Source organism: Solanum tuberosum, unplaced genomic scaffold (genome assembly GCF_000226075.1).
Source record: "Solanum tuberosum cultivar DM 1-3 516 R44 unplaced genomic scaffold, SolTub_3.0 scf00528, whole genome shotgun sequence".
NCBI lineage: Eukaryota > Viridiplantae > Streptophyta > Magnoliopsida > Solanales > Solanaceae > Solanum > Solanum tuberosum.
The window spans coordinates 84,376-96,812 of record NW_006239446.1 but is presented as its reverse complement, the minus strand read 5'-3'; the positions used below and the strand labels follow the sequence as shown (position 1 = coordinate 96,812).

The 12,437-nt window shown below is 30.3% G+C and overlaps 2 protein-coding genes and 1 non-coding gene across 3 annotated transcripts; 2 read left to right on the top strand and 1 right to left on the bottom strand.

Moving 5' to 3' along the window:
• The first annotated feature begins 637 nt into the window (after nt 1-637).
• LOC102606287 (polygalacturonase QRT3) lies at nt 638-2,673 on the top strand. Its single transcript, XM_006364939.2, has 3 exons — nt 638-888; nt 963-1,199; nt 1,484-2,673. Exons 1-3 carry the CDS (start codon nt 682-684, stop codon nt 2,483-2,485), a joined length of 1,446 nt encoding a protein of 481 aa, XP_006365001.1. The 5' UTR covers nt 638-681; the 3' UTR covers nt 2,486-2,673.
• Nucleotides 2,674-5,159: 2,486 nt separating this feature from the next.
• Nucleotides 5,160-5,232, bottom strand: TRNAE-CUC (transfer RNA glutamic acid (anticodon CUC)). Its single transcript has one exon. It is a non-coding gene; the product is annotated as a tRNA-Glu (tRNA).
• Nucleotides 5,233-6,495: 1,263 nt separating this feature from the next.
• LOC102588335 (polygalacturonase QRT3) lies at nt 6,496-10,579 on the top strand. The gene is made up of 3 exons (XM_006364973.2): nt 6,496-6,708; nt 6,831-7,061; nt 9,496-10,579. The coding sequence occupies exons 1-3, from the start codon at nt 6,496-6,498 to the stop codon at nt 10,576-10,578; spliced, it is 1,527 nt and encodes a 508-aa protein (XP_006365035.1). The 3' UTR covers nt 10,579.
• Nucleotides 10,580-12,437: the final 1,858 nt, after the last annotated feature.

The following is a 12,437-nucleotide window of genomic DNA, read 5'->3' as shown; positions in this document are numbered from 1 at the left end:
CCACCCCACCCCCATGTTGTAATCTGATTCACTTTGGTAATGAAATTCACCTGACGTTTGACCATGAAATTTTTTCACTTATTTCGAGAGTTGAACTTTAGAAAAAAACGTTCGGTCATAAAATTTCGAAAGTTTGCAATTTCAAGAATTTAAAAAATAACAAAAAAGTATTTTTCACGTTTTCACTTCAAATTAGTCAGCAAAAGCTAAAAACGGCTCCAACTTCAATTTCCGAATATCATTTTTCACTTAAAAACAAAACAAAAACCATTTTTTTTTTTTTGAATTTCAGAATAAAACATGAAAAATGCTCAATAATTTAATTACCAAACACCAAAAAAATAAAAAGGCAAATTAATTTTACACACGTATTTAAGTAAAGCATATAATACATCTTCAACAAATATTAAAAAGTAACATCAAAAGAGAGCCTTTTCTTTGTCTTTTTTCACACTCTTTGTCTGTTTAGATTATATAGTTCCAACTTTAATTTCTTCATTTTATTTTCTAAACCTCTCTCTTTCCATTGCCTAGCTATATTCTCTACCCCCAAATTAAATAATATTTAATAATTATTATTATTAAAAAAAAAAAAAACTTCTTTTCTCCCTATCTAGTATATAAATGGGAAACTAGAATGTTTTTTCTTGGATTCACTCATTTTACATAGAAGACAACAACATGGGAGAAAAAACATGGGCTTTGTCCTTGGTTTTAATTTTTGCTTGTCTATCCCATGTTTATGGAAATGTTCATTCATATGATCATCAATTGAGGAAATTACAAGCTTTTACAGCTGAAATTGTTCATCGCGATTCGATTTCTCCTTTTCCTTCTCCTTCTCCTACTAGATTTTCTCCATCACCATCATCACCATCAGTAGTAACCGTAAGTCTTTTTTTCCCCTAACCAATCGATTAATGTTAACGTATCGTAAATTAACTATTTATGTATTATATTAGGTTACACCAAGTCCAAAAATATATCATATAACATCATATGGTGCTGATCCAACTGGAAAATTAGATAGCACACAAGCTATTCTACAAGCAATTTCTGATGCACTTGAAGGTCCATCTAATGGTTTCTTAATGCAAGGAATTTCAAATCTTGGTGGTGCTCAAATTAATCTTGAAGGTGGAAATTATTTAATTAGCCAACCATTACAATTCCCTGTTGTTAGCCGTGGCAATCTCATGGTACGTTCTGTTATAACACGTTAAATTATACTAACTGACGACATATAATAGAATAGTAGTACCTTCCTTCTAGACTAATTAACATATGTTACATGTTTGATTATATTTTTTCAATCTCTTTGACTTGACCTTTCTAAAATATAGAAAAATAAAAATAATGTTTTTTCTCCACAATATGTGTAATCTTAAGACTTTTAACTTTACATTTTTCTATATTTCTAATTTTCAACTACCTAGTTATTTTAATTACAACATTACCCCTACATTTTTTGTTTATGAAACAGATTCATGGAGGAACACTAAAAGCTTCAGATGATTTTCCAACAGATGGATATTTACTCGATTTATCGACATCTTCAAGCAATGCTCCTGAGTTTTTATTCGAATTCATAACTTTAAGAGACTTATTACTTGATGCAAATTTCAGAGGAGGAGGTATACAAGTGATAAATTCACTAAGAACAAGTATTGACAATTGTTACATTACACATTTTACAACAAATGGTATTATAGCCAAAGGTGGACATGAAACATACATAAGAAATTCATTTCTTGGACAACATATTACTGCTGGTGGTGATAAAGCAGAGAGGAATTTCTCCGGTACCGCGATAAATTTAATGGGAAATGACAATTCTGTTACTGATGTAGTGATATTCTCCGCTGAAATTGGTATAATTGTATCAGGTCAAGCAAATTTGTTATCAGGTATACATTGTTACAATAAGGCTACTGGATTTGGTGGGACTGGAATTTACCTAAAACTCCCTGGATTAACACAAACAAGAATTGTTGATTCTTATTTGGATTATACTGGAATTGTGGCAGAGGATCCTGTTCAACTCACAATTTCAAATACATTTTTTCTTGGAGATGCATTTGTTAAGTTGAAGTCAATAAATGGTGTTGTGAATGGAGTTAACATTGTGGATAATATGTTTTCTGGATCAAATAAAGGGATTGATATTATTCAATTGGATCAAAATAATGGACCATTTAAGACAATTGAACAAGTTGTGGTGGATAGAAATAATGTTAAGGGGATGAATCTTAAGGGTACTATTGGAAGTGGAGTTGTTGAAGGAAATGGTACTTCATGGACTTTGGATTTTAATCCAATTCTTATATTTCCTAACCTTATTAAACATGTTCAATACACATTTTTCCCTAGTGGGAACATGTTCGTTAATCATGCTTTGAGAAATGTGTCGAATAATAAGGTTCTGGTTGAATCAAACGTGCAAGTTCCAGCAAGGGTTTTTGTGTCGGTGGATCAAGGGAAATGAGCTAACATGTATAGGCTCAAGAAATTAATAAGCATAGGGATGTTATTTTATTGGTTTGATCTAGCTAGTTATGTTACAAAGATGATTAGATCTCTTTGAGTTTGAAACATTCTTGAAAAAGAAATGTTTATGTTAAGAAAAATTCTAAAGTATAATCCAGCAATACAAGGAATGCTTTTTGATGACAATTTTTTTTCTATCCTACTAAAGTTCAAAAAGTTAGGGATGAACAAAATCGAACCAAACTGCAAATTGTGTCAAATCGGAATAAAAATTGGTTGATGGTTTGGTTTGATTTTTGAAAAAAAAAATCCGACTATACTTAGGTTTCTTTTTAGGGAAAAGGGTCTGAAAAATACTCCAACTTTGGCCGAAATTGCTGTTACGATACCAAACTTTATGGATGACCTTTTACCCCTCTGCACTATTTAATAGTGTATTTAATTTTAAAGGTATATATGTGCCCACGTGGACACATTAATATTTATAATGATGCAATATTTATGATGCCCACGTGGACACATATATACCTTTTAAATACACTATTAAATAGTGCAGGGTAAAAAGTCATTTCCAAAGTTCGGTATCGTAACAATAATTTCGGTCAAAGTTCGATATATTTCAGACCTTTTTCCCTTCTTTTTATAAATAAAATAAAATAAAATATTCTGACTATACTTAGGTTAATTTGATTTTAACTAAAAGAAAGTCGATCCGAGACTAAACCAACCTAACATTATATATATCATTATCTTTTTTACTTTGATTTTTATACTTTACAAGTCCCTCAAGAATAATATACGTCTAGATCTAGAAGTTAACTGTAGGTTGAATAAGTATGTGGTCTCATTCAAATTTCCAAATTATAATATAATTATATGCCTAACTTTGAGGATTTGTCCATTTGTTGAAATATGTACTTGTGAGTTTTTCGTAGTTTTTTATCCAAATTTCGTAGTGATTTGACTTGAAAGTTTTTCATAGTTTTAAAGCAATACTTAACTTCCTCTTCCAAATGGTTAAAAAGACATTCAAGGCGATTTGGTGTGAGGTATAAGAGAAAATAGTCATAAGATAAAACTTTAATGTCTCAGGGGTAAAGAAAGGAATATCATCATAGAAATATTAGAAACATGTTTTTTGAAATATTTATAAAAGGTTGTTCGGTACACAAAACAAAACATGTCATGTTAATAGGATTCGGAAAAGACCGCACTCAAGAGGTGATATGTAGACAATCTATGTACCAAAATGCAAATGATTAGTGACTACTTTTATGTGTTCGGTCGAATCATTGACCAATAAGTCACAAAGAAACAATTTTATTGTTGTTCCAAGGCTCTGCTTCAGTTTCAATATATAGTAAAATCTAAGAACCATGTCTTTTTTACAATTTACTCAAAGGTGATATTCTTCTAAAAGTTTGAAATGATGAGGAGTATTTAACCACTAGAACAACTTTTAGGTGAATGTAGTTGGCTATGAAATCACCATATATCCATGTTGTTGTAGTGGTTGGTGAGGGTAACCAACAAATGGAAGAAATTTAATTATAAAATTGGGCTTTCAAAGGTTAAGGAAAAAAATAGATCAAATTTTCTACATAACTTTCATTTAATTTTTTTCAATTACATGTCTTTTCAATTATCACTTTCTTAATGGTTCAACAAATAAAATAAAATAAAGTGAAAGTAGCTAGGTTGCTTAGATAAGGGGGAAATAACAACCTTGCCAATCATATTTATATTCACCTAATATAGGGACTGTATTCCTTCAAAATTGTGGAAATTAATTGTGCAAAATATGATACGTGGACGTTGAAGGAAAAATAAAACTCAAACTTTAAAGGTACGTACTTTTAATAACCAAAGGAATATATTTCTTTTTTGTTCCAAAGTATGTTTACATATATAAACTAACTATATATTATAACCTTTTTGATTTATTATAGTACTTATGAGAAAAGATGGAAGATAGTCAAAAAGTAGTAGATTCCGTTCATGAGATCGACATTGAAGGTGTCTTTTTGCAAGAAAGATATTAAAGATCATATACGTGTGTGTCTATATTTCAAGAAGTATAAACAGATGCATGAGTAAAAAATACTGAATTTTTGGTGAATTTTTAGTAATTCGCGAAGTGTATATTTCAAGAAGTATAAACGTATAGATGCATGAGTAGAAAATATTGATTTTTTGGTGAATTCTTAGTAATTCACGAAAATTTTAATCCGTCGACCACATAACAGAGTCTCTTCATCATTATTTGTATGTCACTTATTGAATGGAGTGTTGAGCGGGGGTTCGGGGTGGCAAATTGGAGATTGTCAAAGGTGAGGTTAGGAGCGTTGAGTAGGTGGGGGAGAAGATCAACGATGAAGCCAGTATCATCACTAAGAGGGTTCAAATTTTGAAAAAATAGATACACAAACTAGCTGAAGGAGTTCGACATCTATTATATATACATGAAAACTTGTTTTAGCCATGTACATGTAGAATAATTTTCCAATTGAGGGGAGATAATAAAACTTAAAATATCATCCATGAAACTTATTTTTCTTATAACGGATGCAGAGTTAAGTGGGCCAAAAAATAAAATTCGAATTAACTAGCCCAAAAAATAAAGTTAACTGGGCCAAAATATAAAATTCAAAGAAACTAAGCCCAAAAAAGAATTCCGTTGCCGGGACTTGAACCCGGGTCTCTCGGGTGAGAGCCGAGTATCCTAACCAACTAGACTACAACGGATTGTTGATACATAATTCATAGAAATAAGTATAACTATTTTTTAACATTTATGTATCTGTTCTAATACTCTATGTCATATAATTTTAATTAAATTAGTATATTTATGTTCGTTAATGATGATGGAGATGATTTATCATGATTCAAATTTGAGGCATCGATTAAGAAAGTATTTTGATTACATTACTCAAGTAAGAAGGAATTCTACTTTGCCAATCCATCCCAATTCCCACAAGGAGAAGTCAAAACATATATAAATGCTTCATCTAATCCAACCAATTACTTTGCAATATAACAGTTGTATTCTCTTTCCAATGCTAATAAATGCTCCAACTATTTTCAAGTCAGTATACAACATTTATTACGGGATGATATGCAATTATGTATTTCTTTCGTGTACTTTTATCTATCTACTTATATTTTTAAAAAATATTTATTTATTATTTTTTAATACATTAAGAGAGTTTTTTAAATTTTTTTTTTATCTTTAATATTAATTATATATATTTCCACTTTTTGTCATAGCAAGATTTTTTTTTCTTACTTATTTTTAATATTAATTATTTTATATATTTCACTTTTACATTGTCATTTTTAATACATTAATATACATTTTTTTTTCATGTTTACATTTAATATTAATTACTTTTTCTAAATTATATCTTAAAATTTAAAATTATATATCAATTATTATGAATATTATGTTAAAATATAATAATATGTTATTTATTCATTTATTATAAATTACTACCAATTACATTTTAAATCATCTGCATATGTATATATGTATGTTAAACTGTTCATATAATTTAAGAGGCGGAGCTAGTATCTAACTTTGATAATACAAAATATAAAATTTATAAATTTAGAATTTTACTTTTATTGAATAAATAACATTTAAAATTTATCATCAAAGAATGTGGTGTAGTAAATAAGACTGCTCCTTTTTTAATTAACAATCTTGAATTTGAGCCTTGAATATGAAAAAATCTTTGATAAAGATCAATACCCCCAAATGAAATGCATAGATTAGTCTAGGAGCAATTCTCCTTGAATGGCACCCGATAGCCAATATAACATGAATTTGAATTAGTCGAACTACAATTAAGATATGAATACGAAATGGAAAAAATAAAAAGAAACCACTTATAGTCCTACTTACAAATAACGAGGCATGTACACTTGCAAAATCCCATAAATGTCACTCTCTATTTCTTCTTGAATTTGAATTCTCCTTCTATTCTACATTTAATTCTTTTCAAGGAAATGATGAAGCCATTTTCTTGTTTAGCATTCTTCATTTTTCTACTTAATTATTTGGTTGTAAAAGAGGCAAATGGTTCTCTTAGAGAGTTAAAGCTTTATGAATTCCAAAAAGGACTTGAAGACAAACATTTCCATTATTCTTCCTCTTTCATCTATTCATCACCACCTTCAACTTCTCCACAACCTTCTATTCCCACCTCCAATGCCAAAAAGGTACTCAAAATAATATTGCTCAGTTTGTTTGACTATCTGAACTTTCACTTTATTGACACGTCTTATTTAATAGAATTTTATAAAATCTTTCCTTGACAACTTTTTTTTTTTGTTGGTTTTAGAGTGAAGGAGGGGTTATATATCCAATAGGGTATGGTGCAGATCCAAGAGGGACAAGTGATAGTAGTGAAGCTATAAAAGAGGCTATTGATGATGCATTGAAATTGCAAAATAATGGACTTACATTGCTGCCTGGTATTAGTGATCTTGGTGGTCTCATTATTGATTTTCAAGGTGGAAATTATAAAATCAACAATCCTATTGTATTTCCTCCTGGCATTGGCAATATTATGGTATGTCATATACATCCTCCCTCTCTAATTTTGATTATTTGTTTAAGTTATGTACACTGACAGTAATATACGTAATTATTATGCAATACGGTTCCATGTAAAACAATCACAAGGAATAGAACAAAAAAGAAAATGTGAACGTGAATAAATTTTTTTGGACTTAGAAGTGAGTCCATTTTAGGATTCAATATTAGTTCATAACTTCACAGTAACACGTTATTTGAGCAAATAACACATTATAGGTAATTCGAAAACTCATTAATGGCTAACTATACATAAATTATGAGATGAGAAACTAATTATTTCCTTAGTTTTAGTTTGTTTGTCTCTTTTTAATTCAAAACTAATTTAAAAATATTGTTAGCTTAATTTGAATATGTTAATGGCAACACTAGTGGTAGCAATCGATTACAAGATATTGATTTGATTGGGCAGTGTTCAAACTGAAAATGCAATTAAATTGTCTATAGAGATGTGTCCTACTTTATTGGAAAATGCATCTTATTTTCAACTTTTACCTATTGATATGACAAGTGCCTACCTATGTGGCAATCTAGGGAGTTAAAAAAACGAAAGATAAAAGATTTTCATTATCAATTATTGATACGTGAGATGAGAATAATAATTTTTTAATGAAATTTTAGATTAATTTTATTTGAGATATTAATTTGATCTGAGAATTATTTTATTCCATCATTCGCACTAAAATGGTGAGATCTATCCCATACCGTGTACCATGAGGTGTTATTGTACTACTACATAAAATGTTTTAATTCAAATATTAAAGTTAAAAAAGTGATTTTTTGAAATAAAAACTATTAATTGAGCGATCATTTGAGAAAGTAACCTCCTTTACTGTATCTGCTAGTTAAGCTAAAATGCTCCAGAGTTTTGAAATATATGTTTTATAGTGAGAGATAATATCTTTTCTTAAAAGAGGCAAAAGGCGAAAGAATAAAGGAGGATTTTCCCTATTGTTATTTGTTAGCCCAACGCATAATTTTCTTCTTCTTTTTTCTTCTTTTGATCTGGTCCCCCTTGCATCTAATTATTCTTTGAACTTTTTAATTTAAAAAATGAGTTGTTTATCAGATTGTTAGTATTTATAGGTTGTGTAATTTTTGTATTAGTATACTCTATACCCATACTTTAGTGATTTTTGCGTCAGAAGTTATGGTTAATCGACTCTTTATAATAATGATAATCATATATATAAGTGACTATACGTAAAATTTACCCATTTTATTATGTATAATTTACATAAAACCTACAGTGTTAAGAATTAATTACATTATTTTCCTATTCTTTTTCAAATTAAAAAAATTTCTTAAAATTTATGGATTTCGAATACATCACTAGACTTTGGAATACATCACTGGACATCCGAATACATAGGTGAGGAATGTATCAGAGAGGGGATAGGACATCTGGATACATCACTGGACTTCCGAATACATCAGTAGACATTCGGATAAATAGGTGAGGGATGTATCAGAGAGGGAATGGATGTATCCGAGATGGGATAAGGGATGTATCAACGAGAGGAAAGTGATGTATCTGAGAAAAGATTTTTGAATTTTTTTAAAATGGTAGGAAATTTTAGAGATAATACTAAAAGAAGATGTGTATTTAGATAATTTTTCCTTTTGTTATTGGGTTTCTCTTTTTTTTTCCCCGCAAATGTTGGGTCAGTAAAGGACTACCTTAGTTACGAAACCCATTGGGTTAGTAGTAAATTTCATTCTCAAGCCCAAAATGACAGCCCATATATTTTAGGATCCATTGTTTTCCTCTTCTGTTTTCTGTTGCAACCTGAAAATCATATGAAGTTGTGTCCTTTTACCGTTTTCTTGGCCCTTATATCTGTCCAGAGGTGTCAAATGGGAGGATTGTGTTAAATTTAGGTGGGCGAAGTTAATTAATTAAAAAAATTACCTAATAAGACATACATTCATATCATATTTACTAATTCTCTCTATAGTTTGAAATAATTACAGACTAATTAATAATTTCATAATAGATTTCGAGTCAGATTAATCTAGACATATGTATTTTGTTACTAGATACACTAAAATAGAGATGGAGACGAGCGGATACCAGATACACAGAGAGAGGTCAGCGAGAGAAGAGAATGGCAAGTGAGATTGGAGAGAGGCGAGTGAGAGAGTCAGATACATGCGAATCCATTTGGATATAATGTATCTAGAACAAATTACACTTAATTTTGACCCCATATATATCTGAGATACATGTATCTGGACACGCCAATTACATGTTTTCGAAGTCCAAAATCGGGCGAGATTTGTAATGTTGCAAATTAGTGTGAATCTAAGTAATTTTTCTCTTACACTAGTAGAATTTCTGTAAATTACCCTGCGATCTATTGATTGGACGAATCGAGTTTGATCTTGGTGAATTGCCTTAATATTTTCAGGTAAAAGGGGGAACACTAAGGGCATCTGATACATTTCCGGGTGATAGACATCTAATTGAACTATGGTCACAAGACTCTCCCAAGCTCATCAAAGACAACAACATTTCCCACCACCATAGTAACATTTTCGATAGACGTGACCAAAACATCGCGATTCGTTATGAGGGCATTACGTTCCATGACATCCTCTTCGACTCAGGCTATCGAGGAGGAGGTCTATATGTAGTTGACTCAGCTAGAATTCGCGTAACAAGTTGCTTTTTCGTTCACTTTAACACGGAAGGAGTCCTTGTCCTGAGGGGCCATGAGACCTTTATATCGAACACGTTCATGGGCCAACATCCAACCGTTGGTGGAGACAAAGGTGAGAGAGATTTCTCAGGTATAGCAATTGATCTTGCTAGCAATGACAATGCAATTACTGATGTTACAATTTTTTCATCAGCAATTGGAATTGTACTTAGAGGTGAGGCTAATATTGTCACAGGGGTACATTGTTACAACAAGGCAACATATTTTGGTGGAGTTGGTATTTTAGTTAAAGCATCACAAAATAGAATAGACAATTGTTACCTCGACTATAACTCTATAGTCATTGAGGACCCTTTCTTAGTTCACATCTCAAATGGATATTTTCTTGGAGAGGGAAATGTTGTTTTGAAAGCGATTAACGGTCGAATTTTCGGACTAAATGTGATTAACAACATGTTTAGTGGTAACCCCACAAAAATGACACCAATTTTGAGTTTGGATGGAGAGTTTAATGATATTGATCAAGTCGTTATTGATCAAAATAATGTGAATGGCATGAGTTTGAAGTCTACTAGTGGAAAATTAAGTGTTGCTGGAAATGGGACAAAGTGGATAGCTGATTTTTCATCAATTCTTGTGTTTCCTAATAAGATAAATCATGTACAATATTCATTTTATTGTAGAGGAGGGGTTGTTGGATTTCCAGTACATGCTATAACAAATGTATCAAGTAATGTTGTGGTTATTGAGAGTGAAAAAATAGTTGATGGTGTGGTGTCAGTTTTTGTTGATCAACATAATATTGTGGGTGAAAAGAATTTTTTCATGTGAAAAAACAAGCTATTGGAGATGATGTTATTTAAATACTTGTTATCTCTTTTTTCTCCTCCTTCCTCGATGTTTGGTATTTGTATTGAGATTAGACTAATTTAAATTCGCACTAGGAAGTTGCACGTTAATGATAAAGCATTTCATATCTCCTTTAATTTTACTCCTCGCAACTTGATGTTTGATATTTGTATTGAGATCAGACTAATTTGAATTCACACAAGGAAGTCGCATGTTAATGGTAAAGCATTTTATAATAAAAATACTAATTAAATATTTGAACTCGAGATAACCAAGAATAGAAATACTACTTGTTATCTTATGGTTTCTTTACTTAATGAATGTCTTTTGATAGAAAAATTTATCTTAGGATTAAATTGTAAGTACAATGATAAAGATTTGTCATGTATAAAATATAATAAAAGAAATAGGCTAACTGAATATATATATATATATATATATATATATATTCATAATGTTTAGGAAGTAATTTAAAAACATCCAAACACTAGTGGATATTATAATGGGCCAATGCTTTTTCCTTTTGTTAAAATTAAAGCAAAAGGAGTTAATGATCACATACCTTGTCCCACTCCCCTTCATCTTTTTTCTTCTTCTGCTTAATTAGGCAAAGAAAACTCACAAAAAATCTAAAAGACTACAGAAAAAAAAAGGAATTATACTCAAATAATTGGTCAGATTCATTATTTACTATTTTAAGCTGTTATTTATAAAATTTACATTAATTATACATGATTATACATATATTATACATTCACCTGTTATTTTTAGTTTAAATGATTGGGTGAGTGTACGTTATTTAGGTTAATTCTTCGAGAAACAAGTGTTACAATTCCACCAAATGCCCTCCATTGTTTTTTTTTGGATGGTGGGTTACCTGGTATCAGATATATGTTTAGTGTTTCTAACTAATTCGACTTTGTATGTTCCTTTTCTATCCGAATTTTTTCCATTTCGAAGGCTCGAACCTAGTATTAAATGATCAAGGGTGAGGAATCATATCCGACACATCAAAATCTATGGTAGTTCCCTTGTTCTGCCTTTCATTTCCCAGTATTCACGTCCACTCTCATCCAAAAGTTTTTAAAAGAAAAACAGTTGATTAGAAATCAAGTTAATTTTCTTGAGAGTAATGAATATTATTAGGAATATTTAAAAGACTAAGCCAGTCATAGAGTCACATAATGTGGTTTGAGCTTAATTTGATCCCACATTCCAAAAGTATCATAAAGCATTTAATAATTTCGACCCTTCAGGTTTCCTAAAAGTAAAAAATTAATACCATAATAATACGTAAATGTGTCTATTAACTTGACATCAATTGATATTTATGTCTTTCAATTTTGAAGGTGTATAAGTAGACACTTAAATTTGTATAAAATTGAACAATAGACACACATGTCCAACGTTGCATAATACACGTAGAACGCCGTGTAGGACATGTATGTCTATTTGTTCAATTATATACTAGTTTAAGTGTCTATCTACTTGTGAACACACAAAATTGAAAAATATAAATATCAATTGAGATCAAGTTAAAAAGAGCAATTTTTGTGTATGATGCCTAAATTAATTAGGTCAACTATATGGTTCAGTGACATCTTTGTGAATATTGACACTGCCTAATACTTGATGGTTTTTTTTATTTTTTTTTAAAAAGCATCCTTAAACCCTATTGTCGTTTTCGACGTATTTCTTTTTTTACAACTTTTTTATTTTGGCTTTATATTATTTTCTTCCCATGACCAATCATCATCACATTGATTTAGTTACTTGCACCAATGGAATTTGTACCACCAAAACATACTATCTTCATCATTAAATTAATCAAGAAAATGTAG